At 43.5% G+C, this 16294-nt stretch overlaps 1 protein-coding gene across 1 annotated transcript in view; it reads left to right on the forward strand.

Moving 5' to 3' along the window:
• Positions 1 to 16294, forward strand: part of RDX (radixin) — a 193133-nt gene that overhangs the window by 63266 nt on the left and 113573 nt on the right. Inside the window, exon 2 of the mRNA XM_040340564.1 lies at positions 232 to 290. Coding sequence (XP_040196498.1) covers positions 279 to 290 — 12 coding nt within the window. The 5' untranslated portion in view covers positions 232 to 278. The remainder of the gene's footprint in view (positions 1 to 231; positions 291 to 16294) is intronic.

Here is a 16294-nt window from a genome sequence, read left to right on the forward strand (position 1 = left end):
TACCTGTTTCATCTCATTCTTCTTTGGTGATGAAAGGGAACAAAAGCATTAGCCATTACTGTATATGAGAGGGCAGCAAGGTGTGTAGAAGACTTAGGATGTTTATACCTGTAGGTAGAATGCACCCGTATACAAATTCTCACTGTGTACACCACTTGTATGCCTTGACAGTTGTGGATTTCCATATATGATCTCATAGCACTGACTGGACATGTTTTCTTTTTTCTGCAGGAAAGGACAATCATTTACTAGCCTAGTGTGAAGAAAACGCAAGCAAGATGCCGAAGCCGGTACGTCCAATAAATGTATTCATACTTGCATGCTGTGTTTGTTGCTGTTTTTTGGGTAAGGCCTCATGCACACTGGGAGTTTTTAATGCTGCTGTTAGGGGCATCTGGCTTTTTCCCTGCCTCTATGCTAACCGCAGCAGTGTTTTTGGCAGCAAAACTGTTTGACGCTTGTAAAGGTATGTTAGTGTTAGGCGCGGCAGACGCTTGAACCTCAATTTATTTTAATGACCAGAATAAATTATTATTCTGGCCAAAGAAACAAATTAACGCCGAAGTGCTTGAAGCACCTAAATGCATTTACAATCAAATATTTTTTCTGCCAAAATGCTGCTACCTTGAAGAAAGGAGTCTGGGAAAGATGGACAAACTCCCTGTGTGCGTAAGGCATAATCTATATGGGTGGACTTGAATTTAGTAATAAACCATTTTTTGTATTTTCAACATCTTAAAGCAGTAAAGTGTCCGAAAAAAAAAAGCTTTCCCCTGCAAGGCAATGTCATAATGTGCTAATATGCATTGCATACTTGCACATTATGAGAGACTTCCCTGTGAATTGATGCCTCTAATGGGGCGCTGTCACCAATGACAGGGCTTCTATCATCACCCTATCTTCCTTTCGGGTTCACAGGCTCTGGCCGTATGAATGGCCAAGCTGTGATGACTTCACTCCCTTGCATGCACGCCATGGCACAGGTCTCTCAATGAATGGCATCGATTGAGAGCACAGTGGCATGCACCTGTGATTTCACCGGCTGCTATATAAGTAAATATCTCCTAAACGGTTCACGTTTAAGAGATATTAACAGTTACCTATAGGTAAGCCTTATTTTATGCTTACCCATAGGTAAGATAAACAAAGGAGTTTTCTACCACTGTAAGGTCATTTTGCAGTTTAAAACATACTGGGTTGTTTAAATAGTTGTTTGGCCCCTCATTCTGCTCCTTCTCTTCCCCACTCCTTGGCAAATATTTGAAGAAAACTGCTTATTCCCCAAATACAAGTGCATGTAAATACAAATCATTGAAAAAAAAGAACGGTAACCCCCTCATTACCATAAGATTGTAATTTATTAATCTTTCAAGAACCTAAGATGTACCAGGTATGCTCCTTTCCTGAGCCCACATTGGTAGCTGCTGGAACAAGAGACCCTGGTCTCTAACTGCTAATATGTAAATGTACACTATATACATCACTGCTAGTTGTGGCTCTGTACACCACTCAAAAAGGTTCATTTACATCAGCCCATTACAATAACTCGTATTAATGTACCATATGTGCATTGCCATTTATTATGAACGACTCCACAATGCATGGTGTGTTTTTGAGGCCAAAAAAAAAAAAAAGTGGGGAAATTGCCCCATGGTGATGTCTGTTCCTGGTTTAACTGTTCAAGGCTTCTTTCACACAGTCAGACAGACGATTGTAGGCAGTTGACATGTGTCTTTGCAGGAGCAGCAAGGGTCTGGGAACACCTGTCAAGTTTGTATTGCGGTCTTTGGCCATTCTGGAGAGATTCATCCTTTTTTTTTTTGCCTGGGTGACTTTTGTCAGGGTGCAGAAAGTGATCGGAAATTTTTTACTGTGGTCAATGCAGCAACTTAGTGGGGAAATGTTCCAATGTGGATATCTGTCCCAGTGCCAACTAAGAGTTGGTTTCCCCCAATTTCAAGTAATATTCATTTTCCTTTCGGTTGTGTGTCTGGTACAATAGCTAAAGTGATTGATTGTAAATGATCACTTTGTAAAATAACCCATTCAGTTTAAAATAAAAATGAAAGGCAAGTCGTTTTCCTATTTTTTTTTTCCCCCCTCCTTTTTTTCTTTTGAGTGATCGCATTCCCTTTTGTTCTCAGCTGCATAAGAGCTGGGGGGAGGAGAAGCAGCGGTGTACACTGAGCTTCCTAGTAAATGGCTGTGCAGCATGGGCGTGTCAGGATAAGTCTGATCATTGGAGGAGAGCAGGCTGAGTTTTCAGCATAGCTAGAGGACTGACCACAATGTGCTCTTATGCTTGGTGTGGTCAGTTTTTATAGGAAAGCAAGGGGACTAGCAGGGATACCAGAGATTTAACATAAAGGAAGAAATACAAGGAGAACAGGACACTATCTCATACAAGCACATAGTATTGCAGGCACATATCAGAAATATGAAGTGTTGGGGTAACAAACGCTTTAACGTAGAGCTACACTTTAAAAATAAAATAAAAAGTGGTTCTGTTTTATGGACTAGAATGTATCATTTGTAGCTGCTGCCTCCACTTGGACCAACTGCCAAGGTAGATGGCAAGATATAGGAGATAAGGGGGTAGATGGATTTGGCGCTGCTAATTGTACCTGTGCTAAAAATGTCACAATATACATCCTAAAAGAAATACAGCAATGTGACTAAGGGCAAGCGACAAGTGCTTCAAATTCTAGTAATTGGTGAACATCTATAGCAACTACAATATACCAAAGTGCCACTGTGCAAATAATGTTAACGTGCTACAATATGAAGAAAATTGCTATGACAAATGCATCCATTGGTGACCCTGCGTTCAGTCCATACCTGCTTTTAATAAAAAACAACAAATAGTTCAAGTTCATAAAAATTAAATAAAGAATATGATGAAATTTTGGTGCTTCCAAGGTGCATGCAATCGGGCAGTTTGTCCATGTCTCACTCGTACCCCTCTTTCTTGCTGCACCCACCGGATACAACTCCCCACTAAGGGGTAATCCGCCTTCACAGTACCACTGACTGTAAGTGAAATCCTTATCCACCTAGCTGTCTCCTGGGTTTTCTTTGCCCCAGTGATCTTATGTAAAGACAATGATTGTTTCCATAACGTAACTGTATAAAAAAACTTTACTGCGCAAATATAAAGTGCACTTGCAGGAATCAAGATAATGTCAGGCGTTTGCAAGTCAACCAGGAAGCCTAGATGCATTGCGCTCTACGGACTGAAACTGGATGCGATGCAGTAGCTCTACCTTATGTGTTTCGTCACAAAGACGTCATCAGAAGCGGCCCAATCAATCTCCACTCTATCCAAAGCTAAACTTTTGCCTTAAGGAAAAAGTATTAGATGTGAATCAATTTTTTTTTTAGTTTGACAGATTATGTTTAACCACTTGGGATCCGCCTGCCGTCAATTGACGGCTACAGTGCGGATCCCAATTTCCAAACTGCCGTCAATTGACGGCCGCCCCTTTGGGCGTTCCCCGCGCGCGCTCCAGAGCGCGCTGTGGGGAAAATCTGTGTTGGCCGTGTCCCTCGGACACAGCCAATTACAGATCGCCGCGAACGGCCAATCAGAGTGGCCGTTCGCGAGGCGATCTGTGCGGCCAATGAGAGAGGATCTCATATGTAAACATATGAGATCATCTCTCATTGCCGTTTTACACAGAGACAGCGGTGCTGTCTCTGGAGAGGAGACGGATCTGTGTCTCTTGTACATAGAGACACAGATCGGTCACCCCCCCAGTCACCCCCCCCCTCCCCCACAGTTAGAACACTAAGCAGGGATACATTTAACCCCTTCCTCACCCCCTAGTGTTAACCCCTTCAATGCCAGTCACATTTATACTGTAATTAGTGCATATTTATAGCACTGATCACAGTATAAATGTGAATGGTGCCAAAAATGTGTCCGATGTGTCCGCCATAACGTCGCAGTCCCATTAAAAATCGCAGATCGCCGCCATTTCTAGTAAAAAAAAATAATTAAAAAAAAATAATTCTGTCCCCTATTTTGTAAGCGCTATAACTTTTGCGCAAACCAGTCGCTTATTGCGATTTTTTTTTTTTTTTTTACCAAAAATATGTAGAAGAATACGTATCGGCCTAAACTGAGAAAAAAAAATGTTTTTTTTTTTTTAAATTGGGATATTTATTATAGCAAGAAGTAAAAAATATTGTATTTTTTTCAAAATTGTCTCACTTCTTTGTTTATAGCGCAAAAAATAAAAACCGCACAGGCGATCAAATACCACCAAAAGAAAGCTCTACTTGTGGGGAAAAAAGGACGTCAATTTTGTTTGGGAGCCACGTCGCACGACCGCGCAATTGTTAGTTAAAGCGATGCAGTGCCGAAAGCTGAAATTTCACCTGGGCAGGAGGGGGGTATATGTGCCCAGTAAGCAAGTGGTTAAGTAACATAAAAGCAAAGATGGAAAATCCCATTTGGAATGCTAAACATTTTCTGGGCAAACGATTTTTTAACATCTATCCTAAAGCAGGCCACACACAGCTATATTCTGATTTGATATGAATTGTTCAGCAAAATGAACCAACCACTATGTACAGCAAGGCCTCCTGGTTTGGATATATATGGAAAATATTTTTAGGTGTGTTTTTGCAATCTATGGTTGCTGGCAAAGATTACCTATGGTAGTACCTGCAGAAATCGCAGTGAAGCCAGACAGTGTTGGGACCCATAGTATTTCCTGGGTATGCATTTAGATTGTAAGCTCTAATGAACGGGGGGCCCTTTCTCTTGCTGTGTTGAATTGTATCGCAACTGTACTATTTTCCCTCTTGTAAAGCGCTGTGCAAACTGTTGGCACCATATAAATTGTAGCACTATGGCTGTAGCAATGTGTATCATCTAACTTGATTCTATAAGTGAACAAATGTGGTACAACTCATAACTGTAAAAGGAAAGAGGTATGTTTGTCTTCATGATTCCTAGTTACACATCTTTTCATCAGAGCTGTTTTATGAAAATTGGGATCTATACTCTGTGACTGCATTGTGGTTGGTGGGATTTGATAGCAGTCACTTTAATAGATGTGTCCTTTTTAAATCTTCCTTTTAACCCCCACGAAAAACCTCCATAGGTAAATATTTACCTTTTAGCCTCGCTCTCTAGACCTTCATTGTGTGGCCCTGTTTGGAGTAGAACAACCTTTGCACACAAAAAAGTCCCAGCTGTGGCCAGCTCCTATTGTGACTAAAAGTGAAGTTGCCATTTAAGTGCCATGGTCTATAAATATAAGAGTGAGGAAGAAGAAAACGAGTCAAGTACAGTAAACCCATCTGTTCTGGGGCCATCAAAGGTCTGACAGTTTTTGTATGCGTTTTCATTTTCGCCAGCAACTATTTTTTTTTTTTTTTAGATGGTCCTTGCAGACGCAGGGTGTCTCTTTATGGAGGTAAACTGGAGGTGGTGTCTCTTTATACCCACATGCCCCTTCTAGGCTAGCTTATCATTTGCTGAGGTGCCGTGTTGCATATCCTAAAAACACAACTTGCAGGCATTCTCCTCTGACCTGTGAACAGTTCCTTGTACACCCCTCACATTTTTGTAAATATTTTATATCTTTATATGTGACAACACTGAAGAAATTAAACTTTGCTACAATGTAAAGTAGTGAGTGTACAGCTTTTATAAATTTGCTGTCCCCTTAAAATAACAACACCCAGCCATTTAATGTCTAAACCACTGGCAACAAAAGTGAGTACGTCCCTAAGTGAAAATATCCAAATTGGGTCCAATTAGCCATTTTCCCTCCCTTGTATCATGTGTAAATTTAATGTTATCGCTCATACAGGTTACTGGAAGTACAACATGGCACCTCATGGCAAAGAACTCTCTGAAGATCTGAAAAAAAGAAATGTTGCCTTACATAAAGATGGCCTAGGCTATAAGAAGATTGCCAAGACCCTTAAACTGAACTGCAGCACGGTGGCCAAGACCATAAAGCGGTTTAAGAGGACAGGTTCCCCTCAGAACACGCCTCGCCATGGTCGACCAAAGTAGTTGAGTGCACATGCTCAGCATCATATCCAGAAGTCATCTTTTTCGGAAATAGACGTAAGAGTGCTGTCAGCATTGCTGCAGAGGTTGAAGGGGTGGGAGTCAGCCTGTCAGTGCTAAGACCATACGCCGCACACTGCATCAAATTGGTCTGCATGGCTATCATCCCTCTTTAAAAGATGATGCACAAGAAAGCCCACAAACAGTTTGCTGAAGACAAGCAGACTAAGGACATTGATTACTGGAACCATGTCCTGTGGTCTGATGAGACCAAGATAAACTTATTTTATTCAAATGGTGTTAAGCGTGTGTGGCAGCAACCAGGTAAGGAGAATAAGGACAAGTGTGTTTTGCCTACAGTCAAGCATGGTGGTGGGAGTGTCATAGTCTGGGGCTGCTTGAGTGCTTACGACACTGGGGAGATACAGTTCATTGAGGGAACCATGAATGCCAACATGTACTGTGACATACTGAAAGTGGTTGTAAACCCTTACAGACCACTTTTACCTACAGGTAAGCCTAGATTAAGTCTTACCTGTAGGTACAAGAAATCTACACCGTTTAGGAGATATTTGCGGAAAAGACGACACCGATATCTATGGCGCATGCACGCCATAGACAACGGTGCAGGCGCACGGAGTGTGTCATTAGTGAAGACGATAATGCCATCACTGGGGGCTTCCGCGCGCATGCGCCAGAGTGACGTCATCGTGGCTCCGACCAGTCACAGTGCCGGACCCGCGATACCCGGAAGTCACTCCGGGAGAGATGGCGGTAACTGAGGAGGCGAATGAGGGCCGTTGCGGGGGGCTTCGATCTCAGTAATTCATAATGAGCTAGTATGCTATGCATACTAGCTCATTATGCCTTTGTCTTGCAGGGTGTATTTATTTTTTCAGGAGGCTTTACTTCCTCTTGAAGCAGAGCATGATCCTCTCCCTTCGGAGACTGGGGCACAGGGCAGTATACCACCATAACCCCAAACACACCTCCAAGACAACTGCCTTGCTAAAGAAGCTGAGGGTAAAGGTGATGGACTGGCCAAGCATGTCTCCTGACCTAAACCCTATTGAGCATCTGTGGAGCATCTGTGGAGCATCCTCAAACCGAAGGTGGGGAGGAGCACAAGGTCTCTAACATCCACCAGCTCTATGATGTCATGGAGTAATGAAAGAGGACTCCAGTGGCAACTTGTGAAGCGCTGGTGAACTCCATGCCCAGGAGGGTTAAGGCAGTGCTGGAAAATAATGGTGGCCACACAAAATTGACACTTTGGGCCAAATTTGGACATTTTCACTTAGGGGTCTACTCTCTTTTGTTGCCAGCAGTTTAGACATTAATGGCTGTGTGTTGAGTTATTTTGTGGGGACATTAAATTTACACTTTTATACAACCTGTATGCTCACTACTTTACATTGTAAAAAAGTGTAATTTCTTCAGTGTTGTCACATGAAGATATTATTATAAAAATATTTTCAAAAATGTGAGTGGTGTACTCACTTTTGTGAGATGTGTATGTATTTATTTAGCACCATTATTACTCAGAACCCAGGGCTGCAAGGGAAGATTGTCACTACTTGGTAGCTGTGCTCAGTCCACCATGTTTTTGACTTAAGAGGAACTGCAGTCTGCTCCCATATTTTTGTAATAAAAACATATTTGCCATACTGAAGCTTCTCTTCAACCACTTTGCATATTATTTTATATATAATGTGACTCTACTTGCTAAATATGCTGCAGAAATCTTCCTCCGCAAAGTGAGGCTACACCTCCAGCTCTGCAGCTCTCATTGGCCCCCTTATGACTCATCCCCTCCCTTACTGGCAAACTCTCACGAGAGAGAGAGAGAGAGAGAGAATGACCAGACAAACAGGAGGTGGGCTGTGTGTGTGTGTGTATGTATAATATATGTGTATGTATATACAGTTGTGCTCATAAGTTTACATACACTGGCAGAATTTATGATTTCTTGGCCATTTTTCAGAGAATACGAATGATAACACAAAAACCTTTCTTTCACTCATGGTCAGTGTTTGACTGAAGCCATTTATTACCAATCAACTGTGTTTACTCCCTCCTTTTTTTTTTTTTTAAATCATAATGGCAACAGATTGACCCTGATCAAATGTTTACATACCCTGGTAAATTTTGGCCTGATAACATGCACACAAAGGGGTTTGAATGACTATTAAGGGTAACCATCCTCACCTGTGATCTGTTTGCTTGTAATTAGTGTATGTGTGTATAAAAGGTCAATGAGTTTCTGGACTCCTGACAGACCCTTGCATCTTTCATCCAGTGCTGCACTGACGTTTATGGATTCTGAGTCATGGGGAAAGCGAAAGTATTGTCAAAGGATCTGTGGGAAAAGGTAGTTGAACTGTATAAAACCATTGGCTCCCTGGATGATCCCACTGACCTTCCCCCATTGGAAAAACTGCTCAGACAGCGAGATCCCACTAAACTTGTCTCCACCTATTATGCAGCCCTAATGACTGACTTTAACCCCAGATTTCATAAAGCTCAGATAAAATGGACCTCTCTGGACATATCCCTGATAGACGAGGACTGGTCAGAATTTAGTGATACGCATAAAACCTCTGTTATTTCTTCAGACAGACAGACCTAGCTGCGACAGAGGCTTTTGGAGAGGACTGAATGCGAGCCTCTTGCCTTCCGATTATGGGCCAGGGCCTCAAAACAGGAAGGCGGATGGGTTATCCCGGCAGACAGACCTGGAACCTTAAGACTACTTTTCCAACATCCTCGCGTTGACCTGTTCGGGGTCCCACTGTGGCTGTTGGACTGTTTCCCAGGGGGGAGTATTGTCATGGACTTTGGAATGCTGAAGTTTATCTCCTTGAAATCTGTTACACAGTGGGGGGTCTTCTACCCTGTCTTAAGGCTAACCCCCCCCCCCCTCCAGACGTCTCCATGGTCTGGAGAAAAAGCATTGTTCTGTGTCTGGCTGATTGTGTACATTGATTGCCCCCTGGGGCTTCTGTCTCATTACACATAGCAGTCCTTCTATTCAAGCTATCAGACCAATCCCTGCTGACCCTGTTTCAAGTCCTCATTTGCATGGCTAAGAGGACCTAATTGAGAACTACAATGTACTATACAATTGACCAATAGGAAAGCGGTTGTTGGGGTCGTGGTTTTCGAACTGCTGTATAAAAGTGTGTTGTGTGCATCCAAATAAAGAGTTTCCTGTTGAACTTGCATACAACCTGCCTGTTTGTTCTGATGGATTTCGAACGGCACATAGCTGTAGTTTGAATCCTGGAGCCTTGGATGGCCGAACCATCAGACGTTGCGATCTGCAATCTGATTCAATAGCAGCAGAATAGTGTCGGGAGAGTGGAACTGAGCGAGCAAGGGTCTCGTTACAGCATCATACAGGTCAAAATTTTCCATCAAACCCACCTCACTCCGGCTAGGTTACACAAGATGGGTCTCCTGCCCTCAGCTGCCTGTTTCCGCGGCTGTGGCCAGGAGGCCGATTTCTTACACTGCTTCTGGACATGCCCGGTAGTCTGGGACTTCTGGGAAGAAGTGGGTGTTTTCATCTCATCGGCACTATGGTTTCCCAAACATAATCCACCCCAAGAACTGCCTATCATCGCATGCCAAGAGACTGCTCCATATACTCTTCTATGTTAAAGCTACTTTACTGTCCTGGAAGGGCGCACAGACCTCTCTGAAATCCCTCTGGTTAAAACGTATTAATGACTCTATTCCCTTGTATAAACTTACTTTTGAACTCTTGAAACGGAACAAAACCTTCCACAAAATTTGGGGTAGATGGTTGGCTAGTCGGCTAACCCTCTCCCAGCACTGATTGTACTACTCTTGCTTGACTATTGATGGGCCGTGCCTCACGTATCTTTCTGGACCTCCGCTTTTGCTATATCCCGGTATTATACCTGAGCCTTTTACCACTGTGCCTACTTTTATATTTTGCACTGATGTCAGTTTGTTTTTCTATGTTTGAGTGTATTGCCTAACGTTTATGACCAGGTTGTCTGGTGCTTTTTTTGTATGTTTCTTTCTGTTTGTTGGTTTGTCTTAAACCCGAATAAAAATATCTTTAAAAAAAAGAACTGTATAAAACCAGAAAGGGCTATAAAAAGATATCCAGGAAATTGAGAATGCCAATCAGCAGGTTCTGTTGAAACCAAACCACGGTCTGGTAGACCAACTAAATTTCAGCCACAACTGCCCGGAAAATTGTTCGGAATGCAAAGAAAAACCCACAAATAACTTCATGTGAAATACAGGACTCTCTGAAAACATGTGGTGTGGCTGTTTCAAGATGCACAATAAGGAGGCACTTGAAGAAAGATGGGCTGCATGGTCGAGTCACCAGAAGAAAGCCATTACTATGCAAATGCCACAAATTATCCCACTTGCATTACACCAAACCGCACAGAGACCAGCCTCAAACCTTCTGGCACAAAGTCATTTGGAGTGATGAGACCAAAATTTAGCTCTTTGGGCACAACCATAAACACTACATTTGGAGAGGAGTCAACAAGGCCTATGATGAAAGGTACACCATTCATACTGTGATTTAAATATAAGCCTCTTAATGTAAACAATAAATACAGAGAGTTATAGTACCATTATCCTGGAGATCAATTTGGTATAAAGTAAGGACTGGAGGGACCCCAAAGGCCCAATAGACCAAATAACAGGGGGGCGGACTATATCGGTACTAGATAAGAAAAAAATAGAATAGAGGGGTAGTAAAGATAAGACATATGTCAGTTTATTTAGCATAGTATCAAAAAACAAGAGACACACATAATCGTAAAATACATCAAAGGACAGCAATGTAGAACGGTGGACATATTGTACGACCAACCGTACTGGTCACCGAGATGAAATAAACCCTGAACACAGGGTGGCGGTGAAAAGAAGGGGGTCATACAACCCAGGATCTCGACTAGTTTCGCAACAAAGTTGCTTCGTCAGGAGAATTCTATACAGAGAGCAACCACTCGCTAGGGAGCCAGGAGCCAACCGCGGAGAGCACTCTCACACGGCGACCAAGAGGGGGGCAACTGCGATGGTAGACCTGTCGTGACTTTGTATTATTAAGAGATTTATTAAGATAAGAGGGCCCTAAGACCCACGTGAAAACAAACAGCAAGTAGTTATTCGAATCCGCACAGCAGACTGTGTTTTAGGGGTTCAGATATGCCGTCAATTTTAGATTCACTGATGAGTGAGCATACACCCGACCCTATGACGAGCTTTCATCCTACCGGATTATAAGCTGCACACTCATCAGTGAATCTAAAATTGACGGCATATCTGAACCCCTAAAACACAGTAATATATAACCCACTGGTGCTGATATTAGGAAGAAATTAGCAGCCTTCCTCTAATCGCACCAGCTTCACTCCCAGAATCTCTACCTCCCGTGCTGGTGAATCTGGAGGGGAAGTATTTCAGTGTAACCACTGTGGGGTCTTTAGATTGTGTGCTGTGATGAGAAGCCAAGAACATTTTCTCTGCTCCTTATCTCGGCTACATAAACTGGAATACACCAGAGATCAGGGTCATGGCTGATCTCTGTTTTATAAGTGGACACCTTAGTGCTGAGACTTGCACTGGAGTGGTATGAGAGCTTTGGGGTTACATTTTGTGTGATGTTTGTAAATTATTTAAACCACCGTATCCTATTTTTTGGGAACTCCAGAGTTGAGCTCTCAGTAGTTCTGGGAGGACAGCGAGCCCTCTCATATCCCAGGAGTATTGGACAACGCATTATTATTATTTATTCATATAGCACCATCAATTTATGCAGCACTTTAGTTATTTATTATACATCGAATCGGTATAGGAGCACATCGGCTGCCAAAGAAGTGAGGAATAAAGTAAGTACTGTATTTATTGGCGTATAACACTCACTTTTTTACCCTGAAAATAGAGGGTAAACTGTGCCTGCGTGTTATACGCAGGGGCTGTGGAAAGTTTTTTTTCCTGAAACTTCCCTCTTAAAGTTAGGGTGCGTGTTATACGCCGATAAATACGGTATTTGTATTTCTTTTCCCCCCAGCTAAATTATCTTTTAACCCATGCAATTTAGGGGTGTCCCCACTGCACTGATACATTTGATTGATTTGATTTTTGATTGATTTTTTGAGCTTAGTTAAGGCGCAAAATACCCACTGGAGAGTGAGCGTCTAAGCGCCGCTGGTGAGATGTTACCCTGAATCAATCCACGGTTTAGAAGGAAGAAAAAAGAGGGAGAAGGAGGGGGAAGGGTGTTCAGCCCTTAGAGGAACAAGGGAAAGAGCCGTGAAGCATAAGAGAGAGAAATTAGAAAAGAAAAAAAAGAGAAGAGAATCGGAAGGGAGGGTACTTGACATCATAGATGTCTGAATAGTCAGGGCCGTTCCGGGTTCATGGTCATTGGAGTAGGAAGTGAGCCCTTCGATAGAAGGGCGGAGTGTGAGAAAAAAATAAATGTATCCGTAAGCCTGGACGAACAGCTCCATCTTCAGTTGTTTTCTGAAGATTAGCAGGTTGGGTGTCATCTTGAGTTTCAGGGAGAGGGCATTCCACAGCATGGCACCCCTACTCTGAAGTCGTTTGCCTCCCATGGAGGAGAGTTTAGATGGAATAACTGTGGCTAAGTGTTGGGTCTTGGATCTTAATGGCCGCGTGGGTTTGTAGTGCACCGCCAGACTGTGTAAATACTTTGGACCCTGTCCCCGGTATGCACGGAAGAAAGTACAGAGAGTTTTAAAAATCACTCTCTGCTCAATAGGGAGCCAATGAAGTGATCTCCTGGCCATGCTAATGTGATCTCGTCTCGCTAGACCGAGTACAAAGCGAGCAGTGTGGTTCTGCACCACCTGAAGCTTGTGGGTCCATTTCTGCGGAGCACCCAATAGGAATACGTTTGCCCCGTCTAACCGGGAATGGATAAAAGCCTGGGCAAGTAAGGATCTGTTATTTTGCGTGAATAGATGTTTCACTTTTCTGAGGAGCCTTAGATGGTAATTGGCATTAAGCAGGATGTTTCTAAAGTGGGGCACGAACGACAGGGTGTCATCAATTATGACTCCTAGATTTTTTACCTGCTTGGCTGGAGTGGGTGTGGGTCTGAAAGATGGAGGCCATGCAGCCAGCAGTAGGGCGCTATTAGGACCGATTAATAGGACTTCGGTTTTGGCTGCGTTCAATCCAAGCTTATTACCAGCTATCCAATCCTGTATTTCTACCAGGCGCCCTTGATGTATTTCCTGTTCTGTTGCATTACATCCTGAATTTTTTTTGGGACTTTGTACAGTTTTACACAACACGCCTATGACGGTGCAAAATATTTTTTAGGGCCTGCAGTTAAGGGCAATGAAAACACAGGCAAAATGCAATTGTATTTCAGCCAATATGTCCATGTACATTGTGGTGGTTAGATAGTATTTAGAGCAATGTTCAGTGGGTGTGAAAAAATGCTCCATTTACTGGCATAATTTGTGCACATCTGTGTAAACGCATGTAAATGTGCAAATATGTACGGAAATCTATTCTAGTGGCTATTTTATTCATGCACATGTAAATGCCATACACCCATAAAGGCACATCATTTATGTGCCAAAGTGAGCAAGTTTTTTATGCTGAATTTTTGTGTCAAAGATCCAGTGAAGATGGCAGTATTTTAATACATCTCTGTGCATGCAGCCCAAGTGTATAATGAGCACAGCCTTCTTGAAGGTGAGACATTTTCGTATTGACATTTGTGTACATTGGTTGTAATCTTACATGTTTTATTGTGTTGATGTTGCAGGATTCTTTACCAAGAATCAGTCGTCTTCTGGCTACTGTTAATGTTGGTCTACTCTATTTTTAATTGTGATGGAATGGAAAAAAAGGCATCTAAATACAGTCCAGTAATTCATTGCTTGAAAACATGTAATTACCAGAATGTTTTTATTCTTCCAAAATTAACCTTTTGTAAGGTGTGTGCCAAGTGGTGGAGTTTGTAAAAACTCTTGTGTTATACAGTATCTCACAAAAGTGAGTACACCCCTCACATTTTTGAAAATATTTTATTTCATGTGACAACACTGAAGAAATTACACTTTGCACAAGTAGTGAGTGTACAGCTTGTATAACAGTGTAAATTTTCTGTCCCCTCAAAATAACTCAACACACGCCCATTAATGTCTAAACCGTTGGCAACAAAAGTGAGTACACCCCTAAGTGGAAAATTTACAAATTGGGCCCAAAGTGTCAATATTTTGTGTGGCCACAATTATTTTGCAGCACTGCCTTAAAGGAGTTGTAAAGGAAAAGGTTTTTTCACCTTAATGCATTCTATACTGGCTCCCCGTTATACTTATCTGACCCCTCGAAAGTCCCGAGATCCTCTTCGCCACTCAGCCTGGCTGCTGATTGGCTAGAGTGGATGAAATGAGAGCAGCGCAGCCACTGGCTGGCGCTGCTGTCAATCACATCCAGTGATGCGGCGCGCCAAAGGGGCGGGGACGAGTGATACAGTGAGCGGCTATGGGAAGTAAAAAAATCTTCACCTAGGAAAGGAAATTCACTCCAGTAAGAGTTCTCATGGGGGGGAAAAAAAGGTGTCTACTGAAGCTTTTTATTTATTTTTAACCAATTCTTGTTTCCCCAACCCAAAATTTTCAAAATCCAATTGTCAGGGGACAGAAAAGGAGAAGAAATCTTCCAACTTGCATACAAATTCAATTGAGAACAAACCTACAGAAACTATCTTGTTTGTAACCTGAGGAATGCCTGTATACAAATTGTGTGGGCAGGGGCGGACTGACCATTCGGTCAGTCAGACACTGCCCAAGGCCCCCGTGGTGGGAGGGCCCGGGCCGGCTCAGTCCGCCCCTGGAGGTGCCCGCAGCAGCGGTAGCTTATCATAATACACAATAAAAAAAACTGAGTCTGTACCCCCGAGGAAGCAGTGCCTTCAACCATTAAATCCCGCTAGCTAGGTTGATGTGGCTGTATGAGAGGCTCGGCGCTCGGGAGGTATGAGCTGGCCGGGATGGATAGCTCATGAGAGCTGTGAGCCGTGCGGGGATGTACAGTGACAGGCACTCCGGCCACCTCTCCCCCTGGGGAATTCAGCTGAGGGGGCGGGGCCATAAGTCACTGCCGTGGAGGGACTGTCTGTGAAGGAGCTGCTGGACTCTGCACAGACACAAGAACGGCATCCACACTGACCTGCCTTGTGTGCAGCAGCAGGTCAGTGTCATAATGAAAGCAGTTACTGTGTCTCATCTGTTTTATAAGAGCCATGCTGGTTGTTACTTTGCCTTCTTGCTCTGTGCTGTGTCTGTGCTTATTTACCAGGTGGCAGGTCAGGTCAGGTGCTATTCACTAATGCACACTGATATCTGATACACTGAATGCCACTCAGTGTATAGATATCGGTGTTCTATATAGGGAATAGCACTTAGACCTGGTTCACATTGAAGCAATTTACCATGCGATTTGACATGTCAAATCGCATGGTAATGGCACTACCTGAATCGGTGCGATGCCCCATTTGTGGCGCCGCACCGATTCACAAAAGTAGTTTCTGTACAACTTTTGACGACTTCATGGTGCAATTTTCATAGACATCTGTGCAGCAACCCGCACAGATGCCTCTGAAATCACCCGCCAAATTCGCACTGACATGCGGGTATGAAATTATGGGAGTTTAGCTGAACTGTCTCGCACAATTTCATTCCCGCTCAGGGGCGGACGGACCATAGGGCAATTCGGGCCCGTGGCCAGTAGGGGGCCCATGACAGCTTCCACGATCTACCTGTCAATCACAGCTTGCTGACGGGTAGATCGGGTCCCGAATCCCTGCTCCCTGAGAAGAGACTGCAGTAAACAGACCTCTGATGATGCGCTCCTCCCCGCCGGCCCCTCCTTCCCTCCCATCCACCCCAGGTGCTTGTATTTGTCATCACCTCGGATGGACGAGAAGAGAGGAGGGGCCGACGGGGAGGAGCGCATCATGAGAGGTATGTTTGCAGCCGATTCCTGCGCTACTCTCTGCATCTAGGAAGGAAAGTGCCCCTGTATGTGCCCAGCATCCTGCTCTGTGTCCCAAAACCCTGAACGCTGCCCCATGCCCTATAGTCTGTGGCTATTTCCCCATACCCTGCTCTCTGCCCCATGCCCTGCTCTGTGCCCCCATGCTCTGATGTCTTCCTCATGCTAAATTCCACACATTCTGTTTACACCAAGCACCTGCTGAAGATCTTGCATTTGACTGTGTGC

The sequence above is a fragment of the Rana temporaria genome, chromosome 2 (genome assembly GCF_905171775.1).
Source record: "Rana temporaria chromosome 2, aRanTem1.1, whole genome shotgun sequence".
In the NCBI taxonomy this organism is placed as follows: Eukaryota; Metazoa; Chordata; class Amphibia; order Anura; family Ranidae; genus Rana; species Rana temporaria.